Below are 23420 nucleotides of genomic sequence, written 5' to 3'. Positions count from 1 at the left end.
CTCACGAAGTCAGAGTGAGGTTGAGTAAGTCAAGTTCAAAATCATGATGTGAGTATCTAGAAATGATGCTGTCAGTGGGATGTTGGATTAATAGTGTAAGTGTGAGGTTGAGTGAGCATTATGTCCAAATGATGTTAGTATGAGATCCAGAGAGGTTAGGTAAATGACCTCGTAACATTTCAAATCCGGTCAAAGTAGCCAGATCCGTTCTTGATACAACAGAAAAATAAAAATAATTTACGTAAATGTCCTCTTCAAGTATAATGAATGAGGTACAATGTGTGATTCTATTTCTGATCAACATTGAGATAATTCTGTTCTGTTACTCTAGTCTGATATCTCTATCATGAGTAAAAGCGTAACAAGGTGATATTTCCTTCAAAAATATTAAGTATGAAAATATTATTAAGTATGTGTTAGCTACGTAGAGACAAACTTGAAGTTTCGATTTCTCCGTCTTATGAAAGTAGGAATAGCTCTCAACTCTTCAATTATGATCTAATAGGCTATGATTGCTTTGTTTCAGGTCCATTCTTACGTCCAGAGAAGGAAGATGACATCGCAGGCAGCGATTACTTTCCTTCTCCGGTGGACTCCTACCAGCCAAGTGTAATGGAGCAGCCCCCACCTGTCGGAGCACCTATTATCATATTCTACCCAGAGCCAGAGAAACTACAAGACGGTGTATGGAGGCCTAAGAAAGTGGAGAAATTTGAGATAATTGGAAAAGCAAACAGATGGAGAAGAAGTTCTGTGGGCAGTGGCTCCAGTAGCTCCAGCCAAGCTTCCAGTTCTTCAAGTGCCGGAGGAGGTGGTGATGTTCCTCTTGTATTTGGTGGAGGACCATCATCTTCCGGAAGCTTCTCTTCTAGTTCCAGCCAGAGTAATGCAGGGTCTGCAGGACTTGGTGGCTTTGGAGGACCAGGATTTGGAGGTTTCGGAGGGTTTGGTCCTGGATTTGGACAGATCGATCCAGGATTCGCCCCAGGAGTTTATGGAGGTTTTGGTTCTCATGGATTCGGCCCAGGCGCAGGAGGATTCTTCGGTCACGGCAGTGGTCCAGGTGCTGCATACGCCCCTGGATTTCCCGTAGGTGGTGGCTCTGGAGGCAGTAACAGCTTCAGCTCATCCAGCAGCTCCAGTCAAAGTGGCAGCGGAACAGGAGGAGCAGGATTCCCATCAGGAGGAGGTCTTGGGTGAGTGTTTCCCGTTCCTCTTTTAATCCGTTTTCATTGTTCTTTCTAGGAAGAAAGTGGATTATACAAATGCTATTTTAACGTGGAACTTGAGTTTCTAACTCCGTTGGGCAAAGATATTTGGGGAAGGAAGGTTCAGCTTAAAAAGGGTTTAGGAAGATCACTTTCAGTGTTACCAGTAGAGAGACAATTCACTGTTGAAAGCACATTTAGAGATTAAATTTACTTAAAGGAAAACAGGGAAATTGTTTATGTAAATTCCATAGTGCAGGGTAGTTGCAGCACGAATAGTTACAACCAGTTGATTCTTTTTTTTAAATAGTTAGTTACCTCAGCCAGTTGCCAAGTTGTTTGTTAGTTTGTTAGTCAGTTGGTTATTTATGTACATTTTAGTTACTAAGTCAGTTTTCTTTTGTTTAACGTTCCACAATTATGAATTGAACCTGAGGAAGACAATGATGACGAAATGGAGATGGAATGAAAAAAAAGAGGAGGAAATGGAATTATCCGGAGAAAACTCAAGCGCACGGTTTTGTTAATCAGAAATTTAACTTGGCGTGGGCTGGAATCGAACCAAGGACCCTACCCATCAAAGTGAGCGCTATAACACTGAGTCACTGCAGCCCTCTTAATTATTAGTTAGTTGATTATTTATTTTATTTATTTATTTTGTTAATTCATTAGTCAATTATTAGCTACTAGGTTGCTTACCTGGTTACTAATTTTCTTAGTTGGTCAGTTAATTATTAGTTAGTTAGTGACTTGGTTAGTTTGTTGTTTAGCTTAAAGCATCTGTTTTAGCACAGGTGCTATATGCCACGTGGATCTATTATGGAAATACGGGGAATGCAGGATCTTTACGGGGAATCAAACTCAGGTCTCCCTAACAGAAATCCCGAGAAATCTTATTATTTAGCGAGAAGGTTGCTCCAGTATAAGGCAACCAAGACAGTTGCTTTTTTTAAACTGTGATTCCATTTTTCTGCTTTAAAAACGGGACGCCTAAATCTCCCGTTTTTAAGCAACAATAAATAAACTGACCAGTAAATGTTATTTAAAGTATAAATAATCATCGGAAGTTCTACAGTCTTTTGTTAAAATTATTGTTTATAGAGCTATTTTTGGAACCAAAACTCATTGGAAATTTTTAGACCATTTCTGGCACTCTTGAATACTCTTGAGTGCATGGAATTCTTGAATGTTGTTGAGTGCATCACTTGCATATTTCGTAACTTTAAAGCTTTGCTGGCTCCCAAAATGTAATCTGGAAATCAGAGGTTTAACTTCTTCCATCTCTTAATTCATGTGCGTCCCGTTTCTTGGAAGTTCAGATTCTGGTTACCTTATCCAATTAGAAATGTGAAAGAACCAAATTTAGAATTTAAAAAAGGCTAAAGCAAAATTTTAATTGTTGTTGACACAATGCATTATATAAATATATAAGTAGATCGAATTTACTTCATGATATCATACATACTGTCAACGTTACGTTTGAGATTATAGTAAGAACCAGTTGAGAATGTTCCAAGAGCATTGTCAGAATGAACTTAAAAAGAATGCAGAGATGGAGCGGAAAGAATAACTGTGATTGCTCCTACATGTAAAAGTAAATCATTTTATCCGCACCTTCTTGTATTTCTCGCAGAATATCATCTCTCTATGACTTACGGTTGCCGAGATATGAGCCCTTAAATCTCTTGAAATTGGAACTTTTTGGGCCAATATTTGGGGAACGGTGGCCAGTTGGCAGTGTTCACCGGTTACTATTTGGTACCAAAATGTTCACCACCCTCTTAGGTATTGATGAACACCAATATCTTCTCTCTATGACTTACGGTTTCCGAGATACGGCTCCTTAAATGTCCCGAAATCGGAACTACTTTTTGGCCAATATCTTGGTAACGGTAAGTCATAGAGATGATATTGGTGTTGATCAATACCTAAGAGGTTGGTAAACATTTTGGTACCAATATTAACTGGTGGCCACTGGCCAAAACAGTGGCCAGTTGGACAGTGGCCACCGGGTACTGTTTGGTACGAAAATGTTCACCATCCTCTTAGGTATTGATCAACACCATTATCATCTCTCTATATAGCTTATGGTTTCCGAGATATGTCTCCGTAAATGCCCCGAAATTGGACCTTTTTAGGTCAATATCTCGGGAACGGTAACAGTGACGAGAAAAATTCCATCTTTCTCAGATAGTTTTTGACGCTCTATGGAATGGAGTGCTCAAAATTGAAAAATTTCAAACAACAGAGAGGCACACAGACATAGAGAATTTAGTAACGAACTTTTTAAGTTCGTTGAACATTCGTTTTGTTATGTGCAGCTAAACTCCGTGCGTGAATTTCTCAACACTTTATCTTTCATTGTGGAATTATCTTTTGGTGGAGTATGGTTATGTGGAGCATATCCTTGTAATAGATTCTGTTATCTTTCGTGAATATAACGTCCAATCACATTGGCTTGTAATGGACTACACCTTTACTTTCTCCATTGCCTGGCTATGTCGGTTGGAGCGCAAATGGAAAAGTAAATTATAAAAGCAACTACGGGATAGTTTCATTTTGATGCAATCTATATATACTGACACTCCCTTATCATATTTGCGTTCCGTTGACGGTACTGTAAAGCAAACAATATATATATTATTTCAATATGTGCTCCACCCAACATGTAACTTGAAATCTGATAATACTACACAATATCGATTACGATAGGAGATTTAAAAAATGCAACTTCATAGTTCATTTCTTGCCACAATAATTGTAGTCATGTTGTTTAGATTCTATATATACCAATAAAATCAAGTGTAATCGTGAATGTATACATCATCACACCGAAACAATGAACTGATTTTAATGACATTTTATACAGAGAGATCTTATCTCGGGAAATGTCTGTATCATTTCATTTTGATGCAACAATTATCAGAACCTAGGAATAGTTGATCATCATTGTTCATCGAGTTCTTATAGAAATGAGTAATTGTCTCATTATCAATCAGTGGCGTCATTTCGGGAGGTCCTGCGTTTGAGAAATATATTATTTTGAATAAACTGTGAACTAAGATATTAATAAAAAAAAAAAAAAAGTGATGCTTTTATTTCGGTGGACAACTTTGTTCCCTCCCCTGAGAAACTCTCAAACGCCTTGAGCAATAGCTAGATTATTGCAACAATGCAGAGATTTCTTTCATCATTGAAATGAAATCTCAGTTTTACGTCCCACGATTATGCCGGTTAGGCTAAAGGAGACGGTGATGATGAGAAATGAATGAAATGGTGGAATGAAGAAAGTCGGAGGAAACAAGAAAACCCCGACAAAACCCATACACACTGTGTTTGTCCACCCTAAGGTTCACTTGGCACGAGCTGGGACCGAACTAAGGATCCCATGCAGCAGTGGTGAACACTACCACATTTTTTTTAAAAGAAATAATTGATTCATCGAACGTGCCTCATTAACTTGCTTTACTACCTATTACTGTATGTTTTTATTGATCTTTACTCATTTTACTCGCTTAACTCGTTTTTTTCAGTAACCTAGAACGACAGGTACACGAAACATCGATGACAGATAAAATTCGAAAGGCTCTCCCACCGGGAATCGAACCCGGGACCCCATACACCAAAGGCGCACGTGCTAGCCACTAGACTAGCACGGAGGGCTATCACTGAGAAAATGCAACCTTGAAACTAATGATATAATCACACTTGCAAACACTGTTTCCTTTGTTAGAGGAATACATTTTCAAGTCTATCAAAAATACTTTTGAGAATGTTCATTGTATTCTATCTGCAACGTAGACTTTCTGAAAATCCTTGTAATGTCTGTTTGAACGTGAATTCACTGATAACAACTTGTGTGGCGTTGGAAGCTGAAGGGGAGACTCTCGGCAGAGCAAATTAAAAGATTATTGGTTTTGATTAACTTAACGTAGGGTACAGGGAGAGAGCGCGTGCGGGAGAGACAACTGGAGATACAGGGAGTTCTAGTCCTGGAACCAGGATTATAACGTACTTGACTGAATTGTACGCAGTCCCTGTTTTTTTTTTCTTAAAAATTCTTTATAGACTTTCTCTCATAAATCACGAATCATATTGTAAACATAACGTTGTCACATGTTACCGCAAGTCATAACCTGTTCTTTCTTTCCTAGAATTCCAGAATATTTACAGTTTAACATCCGAAGAATATGTCTGTTAGAAAAGACGGATGATTAAGACAAGTGAATGATGATGGAAGAATTGGTGGAATGAGAAACTGGAAGGAAACTCGTGTGACTCGAGAAAACATAGCGACACGATATGTTGTCCACCACAAACTTACTTGGTTCAGGATCGAACTAGAAACCCACGCACCGATCAAATCAAATCAAAACCACTGATCTACCGCGCCGCTCTTTTCCTAGAATGCCATCTTTATGCATAAACTAACGGAATGTCCGTTCTTCGCACGGGTAGAGTAGTAGTGGCCCGCGTATGCCCGAATGACTCATCCTCACTCTCTTTTACGACCAGGATTTTTGAACTTCGTTCCCTTTTACGGCTAAGATGAATGCTTTGGTACCTCGATTCTGATTGGCTGAGAGAAGTCACGTGACGTTAAGCCCCGCCCACGCGGGAAATTCAAATTTTCCAGGTCACGTGGTATGACGTCATGAGTCACCCTGCGGGGAAATCCCTCACCAGGGGTTTTTGAAATTTGTTCCCTTTTACGGGTAAGATGTGTGTTTTGATTGGTTGATAGCTGTCACGTCATTTTAGACCCTGCGATATTTGAAATTCGTTCCCTTTTACGGGTAAGATGAGTGTTTATGATTGGTTGATAGCGGTCACATGATCTTAGACCCTGGGTTTTGAAATTTGGGTATCCTCTTTGATGAGTACTTTGGTACTACGATACATGATCTTAGACCCGCTACACGCTGAACAGGTCACATGGTATGACGTCATGTTTTACCCTTGCGGGGGAAATCCATTACTAATTCGTTTTCCTTTTACGGGTAAGATGAGTGCTTTGGTACCTTGATTCTGATTGGATGATAGAGATCACGTGATTTTAGGTCCTAGGATTTTTGAAATTAGGGTGTCCTTTCTGATGTATACTTTGGTATCTCGATTCTGATTGGAAGATAGAAGTCACATGATTTTAGACCCGCCACACGATGAACAGATTACATGGGAAAATCCCTCACTCATTTGTTTCCTTTTACAGGTAAGATGAATGTTTTGGTACCTCAATTTTGATTGGAGGATAGAAGTCACATAATCTTACCCTCACCCCAATGCTAGACATTCAGAGTGGTATGAGAGTGATCACCCTCGACCTGGATTTTTTTTAATGGTTATCCTTTTTGGTACCTTAAAGTTCCCGTGGAGGGTTCAACCCATCCTTAAATAACCCTTTTATGGTATGATATTGTACTGAAGTTTACATTAAATATTATCGTTCTCTTTGACAGATAAGATGATTCTTACCTTGATGGAGATCCTGTCCTTGAATTAGTAGCCTATGTCTCTGGAAGTAACAATGGTGAAAGAGGGGTGTTGCTTGTAGATTTCTTATAACACATTGTTGTGAGTTTAAGCGATTTTTTAAACGCTCAGTAAGCGCTTCATTAATGGAAACAGTGTTGCCAGATTTTTTTCTACCTAAACTGCTCCGATTCTTTTCGAAACGGTTCCGCAGAGTGTAAGAAATTTTAAACTAAAAATTTTTCGAACTAAAAAAATTTGTAACTAAAAAAATTTTAAAACAAAAAATTTTCGAACTAAAAAATTTTGAAACAAAAATTTCAAAAAAATTCGAACTAAAAAATTAAACTAAAAACTTTCGAACTAAATTTTCAAATCAAAAAATTTTCGAACTAAAAATTTTCGAACCCAAAAAAATTCGAACTAAAAAAAATTAAAAATTTTTCGAAAAATATTTTAAACTAAAAACTTTCGAACTAAATTTTAAAATCAAAATTTTTCGAACTAAAAATTTTAAAAAAATTTCGAACCAATTTTTAAAACAAGTTTCGTACTAAAGATGTAAACCACATTTGAAAATTTTCAAATTAAAAATTTTTCGAACTAAATTAAAAATCAAATTTTGGACACTAAAAAATTCTTTAATTATTTTTTCGAACAAAATCATGTAAACCAAATCTTGAATATATTTTCCACCTTAAATTTTCAAGATTACCATTTATTTGAAAACAAGTGTTCAGGGTTTCAAGAAATAATAAAACATATTTTTTTTCAACTTGTTGTATTTTAACGAAAGGTATGTGCTCTTTCTATACATGTTTATTAACATAATAAATACAGGATCTAGTTTAATGAATATATTGGACGTGTCATCATCTTCGAATGTTGTAGACGTATCCTGTAAAGAAAAAGAAGAAACGACGGATTAATTTAAGAATTTCTTTTTTTCTGAAACAATAAAAATGAGTCAATATTGATAAGAGAGAAATAAAACTTACTCGTAAATGATGGATCTGTTTAGGCTCATCTTCCCCCTCCTCGGGTACATTTCATCCACTGATGGATGTTTACGAACTTTTTCTGGGTACTGCATTTTTCTAGGTGTTGCACCTTTATGGTCAAGGTTCCCCCTTGGGTACGAGATGACTGCATTTCTTCCACTGATGGTTGTGTTGATGGTTTATGAACTCTTGTGGGTACTTCATTTTCTTCTTGGTGTTGCTGCTTTGTGGTTAAGGAGTGAAAAAAAAGGAAAAGGAAAAAAAGAAATGGCGGCCTTATTGGGTATTTACAGTTTTTTCTTCTTCATCTTCTTTTTCCAGTTCCATCTTCTGTTTTTTAACGTACCCGTACGGAACCGTATCATAGGAATTGATTTCTTTAAATCGACGTTTTGTGTACTGGATACTGTACATTTTTTCTTCTTTGCGTGTGACGATGGTATGGTCTTTGGTCCTACATATCTTATGGGGGATAGTGATGGTGACTTGTCCACGGCATTGATTTGTAATCATTTCTTTTAGCGTGTTGAAATTTAATTGTTGTCCTGCATTGTAATTTAATGTAAATCCTCTAATTTTGCATATGTAACTGGTGACGTTGGTATCCGGATTGTATATTTCTAGGCTGTAATTTTTTGGTCCTCCACTGACAAATGTCTTGATGTATGCTCGTGGTCCGTAAGACTCCATCTCATTCGATAAGCATCCCAAGTACGTTGAAGGTTCAATGGTTGGCTCCCCGGGCTTCTCCGTAAATATTACAGAATCCGTGTCGAAATATAAAACACGTTCCTGCAACATTTCCAGGTACTTGTACAGTTCCAGACGTGCCTGACATGTTGTAAATGCACCTAACACGACATTGGTGTTTCGGTTTTGAACAGGCACATGTTCATTGTACTCCCAGAACGCATACAACATCGTATCATTGATGGGTACAATTTGATGGAGTTTAATGTCGGGGGAAGTGAGTTTTTCATAAAATTCTTCCGGCCGATCAATAATTGTGGTCTGGCTAAAGTTTGATCTTTGCGAAAGTTTTCCCCAAAGAGCATTAAGACAAAGCTTAGATAAACTTCTTCGTGTAGGATTATTTTCAATTTTGGACCGATCCAATGCAATACCTTCACGCTCCAGGACGGTTTTATGAATTTTGATTTGTCTTCTTCGGTCACACAGGAACTGGGCCAGCCAGACGCTTCCATTTTTGATTTTAAAAATGTATTGATATATTCCGTGAACAAGCCACCTGTTTTCGTGATGGGATCATATTGTTCAATGTCATAGTCCCAAATTTCAAAAATTTCCACTGGTTGATATCCTAATTCTATTGCTTTCTGGATTTCATATGATACCCAAGTTCCAGTGAGGCACCGCTCCTGGTCGTTGTGCGTACACGTTGCTGTAGGGTCTGGGTTCATTTCTTCCGCACACGCAGCACACAGTGGAAAGAGTAGTTTCTTGTTACATCGGTAAGGCAGGAGACCATGATAAAGATGGCGACTTGGTAATATCGTCATTTTGATTAGACCATTGACTTTATTTATTGGTGGTATATTTTCATCACCCTGTAGATAAATTCTAGGATGGCCTACAGGGTATTTAGCACACTTATTTACATAAGGATAAAGTGAGACAATATCGAAATATTTTATTACTTCCCCCGCTTTTTCGTCGACTTGGTGGTACAATTTCACGCAATTGGTCCTTCCTCCAAAAAAACTATCTCTTGGATTTAATGGTCTGCGGTTCATGTACGGGTGATTCTTCAGATACGTCGCCATTGCAGGATTTTGTTTTAAGAACTGATTAAATTCGCACTCCCACATTTCATGTACAATGTACCCCAATTCACGCAGTCTTGCATTTTTTCTTTGCGTTCGTTCATAACGGAATTCCATGGTGTCTTCTGGATTGCTGTAGATGGGCTGATTACGGCCTGTAGTAAAACATACTTTACACCCGTGGTAAAAACAGCCGGCATGCTCGTAGACGTGCTCCTCTAACGTCTCAGGATCTTGGTAGTAACCATCAACATGGAATCCCGCAATAAACACTTCTTTTTGTCGGGCCGCATGTAAGATTTGTTTTCCTTCGCTTTTTTCAATGTAGGCCAGCCATTGCATTGCAGCGATCGATTGGGTACTTCTCCATCGATATCCATGTGCCGGTAGAATTCCTATGGTGTTGGGTTTAAGGAAATTCCGGCGGAATACTAAATTGGAAGCACTGGCAATCGTGATCGTCTCCAAGAAGGGATTCACTTTGGTTTCTGTTTCAAATGACGTCATAAACGAAACGCATGCTTGTCGCAGTACATTGACATCTTGAATACAATACTTGAGAATTTCTTTCTGAAAATCAAACGTATCATTACGATGATCGTTGTACCACTGCATGAACTTGTTTCTGTCTTCGACGGCCATTTCATCTGCACCATAATACTTCGTTTCTGGAAGTGGTCCAATATACGATTGATTCTCCTTGGTGTTGAAGAAATGCGGGAAGTAGCCTTTGGTTGCGGGTAAATTGAACGCTTTTGACAATTTACTTAATGCCATAGGTAGGAAGTTCAACGAGTCAATGAACGTCAGATTATTCAACGTTAAACTCAGTATCTTGGTTCCATTTAATATGACGTCAGGTCTCCATTGACATTGTTCTACCATGGTCTTTAGGATAAAATGTCCATCGTATCCCTTAGCGTTGTGCGCGACACAGAAAATCCTATTTATATTGGGACGACGTTCCCGCAAGTACTGGAGAAAATTATAAACTGGATCCTCTCCTTGGAAAATATGCTGGCGCTGACCACACGTACTGCAAGACTGCTGGATATTATTGTTTTCAACACATGCATAACATACTTGTTCTGCAACCAATAAATTTGGAATGTGTACATACGTATTATCGCCAATATTCGTGTCCTGCATAGATTCTATATCATAGAATATCAATAAGGCTTTCTTTGCGTGCATGAGTGAAGGAACACCAGGTTTCAAGCATTGTCGATCGGGAAGCATAAAACATTGATGGGATCCTGGAACAATCTTCTTACAAACATTGCAAAAGATCTCATTGCAATCATGATGTCGTTGTCCAGTATGCACAAAAGAATATACTCTGTAACATCTAGTACATTGCTTCACCATTTTGCATATAGGTTCCCCTTGATGATATACAATATTACGATGATTGTTAAAACATTGTTCCCCATAAAATTGACGATTGCAGTCGTTACACAGCACTAGCGTTTGGTTCTTGTCGCATAGAGGTCTCTGTAGACATTTGGAGCACGTTACAGGACAATTTTTTACATGTCTGTTACGATGATCATACTTTTTATGGCACGCTTCACAGTAGAACTTGGTTGCAAAACAAGCAGTTAAAGATTGGATGATATCAAAATGGCCAGCCAAACAAATCAAATTTATGGGAGTGCGATTTTCATCGTTCGGTCCCTCGTACATGATATCATGGCCTGTGAAACTAGTATACACAGTAATTTTATATTCTTTGAGGTATGCCTGGAATTGTCGAATTTCATTTACACTGGCACCATGATCCAAATTGACTCTTGCATTTGCACATAGCGCATCGACTTCTTGATCCACAACATATTTCGATTGGCGTTGATACTGCTTATAACGTTGCACATCTACATTCTTGTATGCCTTCAGACCAATAGCAATAACAAGGGCGTACGCCAAGCACCTTGAATCTTGATTTTGTACACGTACAATCCCTTTTTTGCAACGTAACAATTCTTCATTTTGAAGTACTCCTTGCCGCAAACCGCCGCCGTAGCCACGTGGTATATCCACACGATGGAAATGAACGGTGAATGGCTCGTGCAGGAGAAATGCATTGTTACTTTGTAACACTCTTTCAAAGGAGGCCCACATCGTTTCCAGTGTTAAGTTTCGTGCTTGGCGAAAACTCACCCAAAACGGTTTATTCGTGTTACGTGGCGATATTACTGATAAACCAACCATCGCCTCATCGTCGACATTGGCTAACAAATGATCTAGCATTGCTTGGAAACTATTATGTACATACTGTATGATATCGGTTCCTACGGGCGGTGCATTAAATTGAATTTCGAGCATTCTGCCCTCGATGTTAAATCGTCTATAATGACGCGTGATTTCATTGCGAACAATAAAACCCGATTCGGCCATATTAATAAAAGGAGAAAACAAACAAACAGGTACGGTAAAACAAATATGTAATGTGGGGAAAAAAGGAATTGAGCAGCGTGAATTTACTACAAAAGAAAAGAAGAAAGAAAAATCTTAATCACCTGATAACATTCATGATAAATTCTTAACTAAACAATTCATGTAAAGGTCCTGAGTTTGATTCCCTGGCGGTGACGTTCAAAATCTCATTATGAAAGCACACGTACTAGAAATCAAAGTTTTTTTTAAATAATTATGTTACTGAAATGAGTGTTTTATTGTCGTCAAACTCGAGATCTTTACATCAGCATGTAACTGACCTACGATTCTATAGTGATAAAAAGAATGCATGAAATGAATGAATGTTTCATCAGTGCTGAGATGTGACAAAGTACGCGTCAGCATTTTCCCCACTCACAACGACCTTTAAATGATGCGTTTGCAAGTTGAAGAGATTCATCAAGCATTAACGATACACATACGTAATTGTCGAAACAAAATCTGTATAGTGTATTTTTTTATTATTATTATTGTGACTATGCGGTTAGCGTACATGGTTCGGACGTGGAAGGTCCTGGTTCAAGCCTCGGTGGGTTTGCTTTTCCACGTCGGGGCATGTCAAGCCTATTCTGAAATTTAATATTCTCACACGTTATCATACATTCTTTTCAAAACTAAGCTAAATGGTTGACGTGCACACCTCATAATACATAAACGTACATAAATCGTCTATAATGACGAGTGATTTCATTGCGAACAGTAAAACCCGATTGGACCATGATTAAAAATGAAAACAAACAAACAGGTACGGTAAAACAAATATGTAATGGGAAAAAAGGAATTGAGCAGCGTGAATTTGAGTTGATTTTTTGATTTTTAGTTTAGCGTCCCTTTCAGCAGCGAGGCTATATGAGACGTGGACCTACTGATTAACGTGGAATCCGAACCACATGAGCTCCCCGCCGGGAATCGAACCCTGGTCTCCCACGCCAAAGGTACGTATGCTAACCGCTTAGCCCAGGAAATCATAACATTCATGATAAATAATTAACTAAGCAATTCATGTAAAGGTCCTGAGTTTGATTCCTGGCGGTGACGTTCAGAATCTCATTATGAAAGCACATGTACTAGAAATCAAAGTTTTTTTAAATAATTATGTTACTGAAATGAGTGTTTTATTGTCGTCAAACTCGAGAGCATTACATCAGCATATAACTGACCTACGATTCTATAGTGATAAAAAGAATGCATGAATGAATGAATGTTTCAACAGTACTGAGATGTTAGAAAGTACGCGTAAGCATTTTTCCCCACTCACAACGACCTTTAAATGATGCGTTTGCAAGTTGAAGAGATTCACCGAACATTAACGTTACACATACGTAATTGTCGAAACAAAATCTGTATAGCGTAAATCTTTTTAACCACATATTCATACACTCGTGGCTAAGCGGTTAGCGTACATGCTTCGGATGTGGAAGGTCCTGGTTCAATCCTCGGTGGGTTTGCTTTTTTGAAATTTAATATTCTCATGCGTTATCATACATTCTTTCAAAACTAAGCTAAATGATTGACGTACACGCCTCTGGCCCTGGTTCAATCTCGGGCGGTTGCTCGAATATCACGTTAAGCTGAAGGGGCCGCTAATGCTTTTAAAGGGAATCGAACCATATTATTCTCAGACATAGTTTCTGAAATTTTGTAATGTATTCTTTTCAAAACTAAGCGCACACATTTTTCTGGCCATGGCTCAATTCCCGACGGGTGCTCGCTGAAGGGACGCTAAACCATATCATTTATCGTGCTTAGTTTTAATGTGTGGAGGTTCCTGATTCGTACTCCCACTTTCCCATTCCACTAATTCCTTCATAGTCTAAATATTTCGTACTAAAAGTAAAACAGTGTATTCGCGATCCACCCCCACAAATATAAAATAAAAATGATTTTGGAATCTTGGGTGACAAATAAAATCTCACTGAACTTACCTCAAATTCAATGAACAAAAAGTCGGTGCAATGAAGCTTCTTAAATGAAGACACTTCTAAAAAAGCAGATCTTCTTCACACGATAGTTGAGAGCGATGTAGGATTTGAAAAATGAAATTTAGATTTTTATTTAGGTCGTTGTGAAAACGATGTCACCGTCAGCCAATCAGAAACGAGGAAATTTATAAAATGACATCACAACGAACCAATCAAAACGCTCGCTGCTCTTGTCATGAATCACGAACCAAAACGATGTGTAACAATCGATCGTGACGTCATTCACGTTTCTCAATAGTTACAACATCTAGTATCACAGTTCTGATCCCAAATGCTTTCTGTCAGGATCATGTCACTACTTGTCGTAACTGTGACGACATTTCATTTTCCTCATATTCCATACGAGAATGTCAATGTTTGCTTTTTTTTCCATGAATCATGCTGACACGTTCGTAGTAAAACTAAAGTAATGCGATTCGCTGACGTTTGCATTTTTTCAATCATATGTGCTTCTATGTCGTCACACAAAGAAGTCTATCAGCATTTTATTTTAATCCACGTTACACTGTCAGATTTATTTTCTTAAAGTATATGTGTATCCTTTTCAAGGACCATGGTTCGAAACCCATCAAGCATGATTAAATCCGAATTCATTCATAGCTAAGCGGTTAGGATACACATCTTTGGTTTGAAAGACCTGAGTTCGATTCCTGGAGAAACATTTCTTAGGATTTTTCTAAAACTTGGTTTCAATTTCTAGTTCGAAAATTTTAAAAGTTTAGTTCGATAAAAAGTTTGATTTGAGAAGTGTTACACTGTCAGATTTATTTTCTTAAAGTATATGTGTATCCTTTTCAAGGACCATGGTTCGAAACCCAGCAAGATCGATTAAAACCGAATTCATTTAAGCGGTTAGCATACACATCTTTGGTTTGAAAGACCTGAGTTCGATTCCTGGAGAAACATTTCTTAGGATTTTTTTCTTAAACTTGGTTTCAATTTCTAGTTCGAAAATTTTAAAAGTTTAGTTCGATAAAAAGTTTGATTTGAAAATTTTTAGATGTGATTTACATCTTTAGTTCGAAACTTTTGTTTTTAAAAATGTTTTAGTTCGACAAAATTTTGTTTCAATTTTTTTAGTTCGAAATTTTTTTTGGGTTCGAAAATTTTTTGTTTGAAACTTTTTTGTTTCAAAATTTTTTTAGTTCGAAATTTTTTTTGGGTTCGAAAATTTTTTGTTTGAAACTTTTTTGTTTCAAAATTTTTTTGTTTAAAATTTTTTTTAGTTACAAAAATTTTTTTAGTTCGAAAAATTTTTTAGTTTAAAATTTCTTGTACTCTGCGGAACCGTTTCGAAAAGAATCGGAGCAGTTTCGGTAAGAAAAAATCTGGCAACACTGTTTCCATTAATGAAGCGCTTACTGAGCGTTTAAAAAATCGCTTAAACTCACAACAATGTGTTATAAGAAATCTACAAGTGACACCTCTCTTTCACCATTGTTACTTCCAGAGACATAGGCTACTAATTCAAGGACAGGATCTCCATCAAGGTAAGAATCATCTTATCTGTCAAAGAGAACGATAATATTTAATGTAAACTTCAGTACAATATCATGATACCAAAAAAGGGTTATTTAAGGAGGAGGTTGAACCCTTCATGGGAACTTTAAGGATAACCATAAAAGGGAACAAAATTCTAAAATCCAGGATCACCGACATATCGCTCTATATTTCACTCATGGGGTGTGTGGCGGATCTAAGATCACGTGACCTCTGTCGGCCAATCAGCATCGAGGTACCAAAGGACTCATCTTACCCATAAAAAGGGAACGAATTTTAAAAGTCACAGGGCTTAAGATCACGTGACCTCTATCATCGTGGTACCAAAGGACTCATCTTACCCATAAAAGGGAACGAATTTTAAAAATCCCAGGGCCTAAGATCACGTGACCTCTATCAGCCAATCATAAACACTCATCTTACCCGTAAAAGGGAACGAATTTCAAATATCGCAGGGTCTAAAATGACGTGACAGCTATCAACCAATCAAAACACACATCTTACCCGTAAAAGGGAACAAATTTCAAAAACCCCTGGTGAGGGATTTCCCCGCAGGGTGACTCATGACGTCATACCACGTGACCTGGAAAATTTGAATTTCCCGCGTGGGCGGGGCTTAACGTCACGTGACTTCTCTCAGCCAATCAGAATCGAGGTACCAAAGCATTCATCTTAGCCGTAAAAGGGAACGAAGTTCAAAAATCCTGGTCGTAAAAGAGAGTGAGGATGAGTCATTCGGGCATACGCGGGCCACTACTACTGGTAGAATACGTTTCATTTTGGACATAAAGTACTAATGGCAGCTGAATTTCAATTTAAACAGCATCGAAAGTATCACTGTTCATCACAGCAACCCCGAAAAGTATGGATTCAATACTGATATCGGTCATTTTCGATTATTTTTATATATATATCTCCCCTCCCGTAAGTTGTACCGTCAAAGTGATATGACAGAAAGCAGATATATATATAGGTATGATATCTCTTATTGAATGGGTATGTCAGTCTCTCTGTCAACAGGTAGACCTATAAGAGAAAAAATGTAACAGATAGCGAGAAGTTCTTTTTAAATATGGATCCAGTTACAAAAGAATCGGTTCTTATATGTGTTGTTATCCCATAAAGCAGGAAACTGTAGAAATATTCAATTTCCGTTTTCAATCCCCGTAGAGAGAAAACAGTAATAGGGAGAAAATGTTTGTTTTATGGATCCAGCATCTTAAGACTAGATTCCATCTTTGGTCATATATTATTATTACAACCGGAAATCATAGGACTACCACATCCGATTTTAATATTGAATGATTGTAGATTCAAATCCATCAGAGTTTCACAATGCAAAACACAACTCATTCGTTTCTTTTTTTTCTTTTAAAAAGTGTGAAATCGTACTTTCTTTTCTGCTAGAAAATGTCTCAATAAATATCCACCAATAAGGATTTAAAATGTTTTGGTAACCAATACTAATACGATATTCTGGTTTTCATTGTTTAGCTTAATGGATAATAATAGCTGAAGTTGATAACAAGTTTCATCTGGTATGTCCACTGGCCATTTTTAAGAAGCAAGTTTGTTTTAACACGGCCAAAAATGTTCTAAACTGTTCTATCAGTGACGAAAAATGTCCAGTATATATCCTAACAATGATTAATAGGTACTGCCTTACGAATATTCAAAATGTACCTGAACTTGTTATGTGTCCAGGGTAATTATACGCAGAAACTACTATTATATAGCGTTAGGACTCTTTACGCATTTCCATTTACAATTTACAACTCGTTTCTGCCCGAATACTCACTGGAAACATTCAGGTACAGTCAGGCCCGTATCCAGGGAATCTATGGGAGGCCGGACTCTTTAAATTTTCGCTGCCCCTCTAAAATTTTCACAGTACGCTTCCAAATGAACTATAATATGGTTGGATCACCTCCCCCTAAATTCGGCCTGCCCCCCCCCTATATTTTTGGGCTGAATGCCGGCCTGGGTACAGTTTGAACAATCTTTCGACAGTTGCTATTAATCACTGTTAGTCTGAACATTTTTGGTAACTGGCAGATCATTTGAAGACATTTTTGGATGTTAAACAATGGCTAAAAATCGTTTCTAGACTGCAAAAAAATAAAGAAACTACTTTTAGACACAGTAAAACACATTATCGACACTATTTGAACACCTTCAGATTACACATATTCACCCCTTCCAAGTATATCCCAGATGTATGTAAAAAATGTGCAAAATGTATGTTATCAACTGTTTGCCGAGAAGGAGTGTTTTGAATGTCATAGTACATATAGTTTTTAGAGAATTAACGCTTTTGAAGACGCGAAGCTCACTTTATAAACACTAATTCATCAATTTTAACCTCAACTTCTGTACTAAAAGTGTTTAAATTGTGTTTTATTTTTTACAGTGTACAAATGTCCAAAGACTGATTTACTTTTTGCAATATAGCATAATTACTGGAGAGACAAGAAAGTAAAACTATGCTATCTTCAGAAGTTCCAAATATTGAATTCTGGAGCCCAACTTTTCATGTGTCACTGAAGTTTAAATTTAGCGTGTGTTTCATTGTCATGTTTACAATCCAATCAAATAGGCAAGTACATGCACAAATGGCGCTTCTGCATCTGTCAACAAAAAAGGACACAAGGGGTTAGGGTGTGCTACCCCCTAAATTTTTATTGCTTCCCTAAAATGTTCACAGTTTGCTTGCAAAGGAACTATAATATGGTCCCCTCCCCTACATTTTTGGGCTGGCTACAGGCGTGGCCCACGTTAAAACGAATGTCCACGTCTGACATGGGTTTGCTAATAGAAGGTACGCTAAATTCAAGCCAAGCGTGGTAAAAGGGAGAAAAAGCACGGAAAAATTGAGTTAAGATAAGTAGTTTTCGGTTTCAAATGCAAGATGTCCCAATTACGAAGCACGAAGCCTAAGATTATTCCATTGTTTTTTCTATTGTTTTATTTGTTTCATTAACAAGTTCTACTTTCTCCTCCAAACATCTAACCATATTGTTTTAATTTCTTCTTCTTCTTCTTTTTTTGCTAAAATACTAATAAATATTTACCAGAATTTAGTTTCTTATTTTGAATATAATAAATAGTAATAAATAACAGTAGCGGATCTAGAAGATAACTGGGGTGGGGAAGCCAGCCAGAACTCAAACCATGATAGGTATATCATGAATTTACAATTTTCGATGGATCCACGCAAGGGCGCCGATTTCTCTGAAAATTTCGGGGGGTGGGGGGCATTCAGATGCAGAAGGTATATATATATATGAGGATTTTAAGAGAAATTACACTCAAATTATACCAAATATTGTATATTCATAAATACAGTAGGGAGACCAACATGAGCTTTGGGGAGAGGTCGGACCCTCGAGAGTTTTTCAACTTAACTCGCCGATGGGCATTATGGCTAGGTTGGACGTTGACATTGTGGACCTCAAGTATTGTTTTTACGCATTGCATAATTGAGAAACTGGAACTGAAACTATGTCTAATGTTTCCAAATCCTTCTAATAAAGAATTAAAGGCGACGCTTACTATAAATTTTCAAAAATATGTAAATAATGCGTTCAATTAATCTCGGAATTACGCAATGCAAAATACGAAATCAATATTAACGGTTCAGCTATTGAAAGTATTTAAATTCAATATAATTATTATTCATTTGGGGATAAATAATGATTTCTAAAACTATTTCATATAATGAATCTTTTTTTTACCAATTCCTCTTACAGGCAGCCCCCCTCCCCACGTAAGTAATTTTTGGTTTCTAATAAGCTTTTTACTACTTATTGCTTGTGAAACCTAGTAAAACTACACCTGTCTTAAATTTTTACACTAGGTTCCTTTATAATTGCATTTCATACTAAGTTTTTGTTGTATTTATTATTATTATTATTATTATTATTATTATTATTATTATTATTATTATTATTATTATTATTATTATTATTATTATTATATTATTTAAAGGTTTATTTTGTGACTACTTTTATTCAACTTTTATTCCAGTTGTTTTGTAAATGATACTTTGTTTCTTTATGGGAATAGTCTCCCAAGATAAAAAAAAAAAAAATCAAAACTATCTTTTAAAACAAATATTTTTCAGCACCTAGATTCTAATTATTTTAATCTTTTGCACGTCTGTTCGCGACTCCTATGTACTTGTCTTGCGACCCTCTTAGAGTTCCCGATTCCCAGGTTGAGAAACCCCGTGATAAATAAATGGAAATTTAAACATTGCAATCGATATTTGTCTGCATGTCTTTTCTGGTAATCAAACTATAAAAAACTATTTTAGATATTTTTTTTTAAGCAGAAAGGAGTCTTTAGTAACGCTCGATAGTGCAGAGAATTGAAGGCGAGACCGTTGCCGAGAGATGTGTGGGCGGGAGCTGTTTACTCGGTTTCCTCTTCAGATAAATCAGTTGTTTTAACAGTATGCAAGGGCAACGGAAATGACTTCGTTTCGTGATGTAACAGGGAAATACCATCCTTATTTACTTTCCTTTTGTCCAGTTGTCGCATCGTCCAATGAGAAGAGACCTCAAAACCACATCACACGTCTTCAGTGGCCTTCGAAGTTTCAAAGAAAAATTTCTTTTTTCTTTTGTTTCTGTTTTCTAGCTTGTCTCCTTGTTATCTGCTTGTGTCTTTGCTTGCTCAGCTATTCGTGAGCCTAAGGCTATTTGATAATTCATGCAGAAATATTGAAACTGAAATTTATTGAAAGAAGGAAGAAACATTACGTTATACGTAGTACAATATTACAATAGTACACTGGAAATTCCAAATATAAAAGATCTATACATTCAACATTAGAAATAGTCTAGCTATTGCATTACCAAATGACGATATAATAATACAAGAATGTATTTACAAAGTACAGTACGAAACGAAGTAAGGAAAAGTAGAAATTAATCGACCGCAGTAGCTCAAGTGGTAGAGCGTTGGCTTCGCATTCGGGAGGTCTTGGGTTCGATTCCCGTTGCCGACGATCCTGACTGGGGTTTTCCAGGGTTTCCATAAGTCCTACCAGGCAAATGCCGGGATGGTATCTACTAAATAGGCCGGGATGGTATCTACTAAATAGGTACTATAAGATCAACTCAAAATCGTCTCATATAGCCTGGCCGATACCTTCCCAAAAGTCCTTTCCATTTTTGAGTTGAGTTGATTTTGAGTTTTACGTCCCGTTCAGCAGCGAGGCTATATGAGACGTCTACCTACTGATTAACGTGGAATCCGAACCACATGAGCTCCCACCGGGAATCGAACCCGGGTCTCCCACGCCAAAGGCACATACGCTAACCGTTGAGCCACGAAGAAGCTCTCCTTTCCATTGTTGTTATTGTTGTTGTTGGTAGATATCCAGTATAAAATGGCCTCTGAGTTGTATCTGTTGATTGTCAAATAAATAAATTTAAAAAGAACTTGAAACCTCAATTGAAATCCGGAGTAATAGATTGAATGTTGAATAATGGAATCCGGAGACGATTGACGCCAAGCGCCGAACTCACGAAATTGGACATCTCTAATTCATGAGCTTATCATTTGTTAATTGATACATGCTCTCGTCATCATTATTGTCATTGTACTCAGTTAGTATCACTCACTGATGGAAGAGGGATGTGTGCGCACGGTGGCAATTTCGCAAACTTCGTATTCCTCTCACACAAGACATTTTGATATATTATGTTCAAAACCTAGGCATTCTTGTCCTTATACAACGGTTTCTGACATTCGTTGCTCAGCTTTCAGCTGAATTCTGTAGTTTTACCAATTGTAGAATCTAGACCTATTTGGACCCAAAAGGAACGGTGGGGAATGGTGGAAACTTCATAACGAGGAACTACATAACTTATATCATTTACAAAACATGGTTACAGTCATCAAGTCTAGGAGGCTAAGGTGGGCAGGTCATGTAGCCAGGATGGAAGAAAGTAGGAACCCTTTCAAAGTCTTAACTGGAGGTCCAATCGGAAAACGACCATTGGGAAGACCTAGGCGCAAATGGGAGGACAATATTAAGATGTATCTCGCAAAAATAGAAATACAAAGTAGAAACTGGATCCAGTTGGCTAAAGATAGAAGTCAAAGAGAGCTTTTGTGAACGCGGCATTAAACCTTCAGGTTCCATAGGCCATAGAGCTAGTTAGTTAATTAGAATCTAGACCTTGCTTGGTTTTCCCAGCACTCTGGATTTTATCTATTGTCGATTGTCTTAATCATAATTTGATCTTCTACGACTTGTCCCCTGATAAATAGCTCCCACGAGTGCTAGGAGATAGGAAGTAAGAATTAAAAGTAATTGAATGGAGGAGCTATATTGAGGTATGTATCCTGACCAGATACTGGGAGATTTGCTGGACAGGGAGTCTCTCTGGCTAAAACCAATCTTCGAGCAGAACACTCAGGCAAACAAGGTGGCCAAATCCTGACATTTTCTGTCACTCTGAAGTTCCAAATAATAATTATTATGTTCTATTGTAGCTCTATGTTAAGAAAGAAGGTTGTTAGAGAATTTAATGCTGAATAAACACAAGGAACAGTAATTTTATATTGTTCAGTATGTAATTCTAGACAAGATCACATGTGTAACAACTGTTATAAGGTATGCTTGGTTTCCTTTCAGATATGGCGTGAACGACGTGTTCCTGAGATCTGGCACGCCTGGTGATGGTCCTGTTCAACGCGTTGGCTCCGTGGACACCGGTGGAAAAGCCAAAGGCGTCTACAGCTCCTCCAGTTCTTCGATCGACAGCACAGGGAAAGTCACCTACAGTGCCAAGACAGGCCACTTCGAATGAAATGCATTTGATCCAATGATAACGCTTCCTTCATTGAAAATGAACAACCATTTGCCACATTTCCATTACGGACTTATGATGAAACATTTTTAAGCGAATCACTAAGTGATTGTACCTCTTCGTTGCAGCCAGGAACGAAATTGAATTCACAATTTATCGTATATGCATTTTGAGAAAGTGACAGAATGCTTATATGTCACTTTCTGTGGTACAACGTATACCAAATGTTGTACCTGTGACATACTATAAGTTTCCTCAATATGTATGAAGTGAGACTTCAGAAGACTCGTTAAATAACTTGTGATAAAACATAGAATTGATATTTATACGTTTCTACTGTCGTTTCATGTAGGCAGAAAGCATTCCTATCAATCTTAAATCGCGATTTTTATTTGGTGTTTTATTTTGTTGGGTGCTGCATCTGTTGAAATGATGTTGATCGTGTTTTCATTTTTGCTTTCACAATTCATTTTGCCTGAAATACTTTTTAGTACCCAGAGTGCTTTTGAGGATAAACTTACTGAGAAATCGGACAACACGCTGATACTTTTAAAAGACTGACTAGAGCTATGCCACTGTGCCTCCAAAGTGATTTTTTAAAAATATATGTCAAAAACACTCGTGTGATAGTTATGGCTTCGCTCCAACCATGTGCTACCAGCTCGGCTTACTTGAGCTTACTTTGTTAGGGCGAGTAAATTTTGGTCACAAGCATTGACGAACGACCAACGTTCTCGATATGTGATCGAGGATCCCGGATTGGGGTTGCTCTTTCAATATCCTTTGTGTTACTCTTCAATATCGTATGCAATCCCTGACGAATCCCTTCCTGAAATTCTGCTGTTTGTTTCCAGAGTAAGTTGGCCTCATACGAGCCGCATCTGTAACTTTTTTTTAAAAAAAATAAACAAATATCTACAAAATCCACGAATTTTACTTTATTTTGAAATTGTAGGGAGAATTCCTGACCTTAAACACGTTCGTACAGCTGCTACTTTACTCTCTGTCCCTTTACAAGGCAGATGCATTTTTTACTCTATACTATAAAAATGGGGTTTCCACAAAGAGAAGGGGATCATAATACAAATTGCATCATTAAAATTTTAAGAAGAAAACACTGACACATTTATTCAGATACAAACTAGAACTCGTACAAAATTATATAATTTATAGGACAGAAACGTGTTTCAAT

At 37.4% G+C, this 23420-nt stretch overlaps 2 protein-coding genes across 3 annotated transcripts in view; one reads left to right on the top strand and one right to left on the bottom strand.

The window, feature by feature from the left end:
- LOC145683745 (uncharacterized) overlaps nucleotides 1-23151 on the top strand; it is a 49921-nt gene extending 26770 nt beyond the window's left edge. Inside the window, exons 2-3 of the mRNA XM_081755276.1 lie at nucleotides 527-1196; nucleotides 22054-23151. Coding sequence (XP_081611402.1) covers nucleotides 527-1196; nucleotides 22054-22228 — 845 coding nt within the window. The 3' untranslated portion in view covers nucleotides 22229-23151. The remainder of the gene's footprint in view (nucleotides 1-526; nucleotides 1197-22053) is intronic.
- Nucleotides 7399-14185, bottom strand: LOC145683744 (uncharacterized). Of its 2 annotated transcripts, XR_014131174.1 has the most exons (3): nucleotides 13848-14185; nucleotides 7679-11948; nucleotides 7399-7578 (listed from the first exon to the last, which is right to left on the bottom strand). XR_014131174.1 is itself a non-coding variant. In XM_081755275.1 (2 exons), the coding sequence occupies exon 2, from the start codon at nucleotides 11860-11862 to the stop codon at nucleotides 8533-8535; it is 3330 nt and encodes a 1109-aa protein (XP_081611401.1). In that variant the 5' UTR covers nucleotides 11863-11948; nucleotides 13848-14185; the 3' UTR covers nucleotides 7399-8532. The 2 variants fall into 2 exon arrangements, 1 of the variants encoding a protein (XP_081611401.1); XM_081755275.1 differs by having other exon boundaries at nucleotides 7399-11948.
- Nucleotides 23152-23420: the final 269 nt, after the last annotated feature.

Source organism: Thermobia domestica, chromosome 4, assembly GCF_964235325.1.
Source record: "Thermobia domestica chromosome 4, izTheDome1.hap1.1, whole genome shotgun sequence".
In the NCBI taxonomy this organism is placed as follows: domain Eukaryota; kingdom Metazoa; phylum Arthropoda; class Insecta; order Zygentoma; family Lepismatidae; genus Thermobia; species Thermobia domestica.
Note: the sequence above shows the minus strand (reverse complement) of the source record. Positions and strands in the feature narration are given on the sequence as shown.

Bases quoted from the DNA above. Each gene is read 5' to 3' on its own strand.
- LOC145683744 (XM_081755275.1), bottom strand. From the start codon at position 11,862: ATGGCCGAATCGGGTTTTATTGTTCGCAATGAAATCACGCGTCATTAT.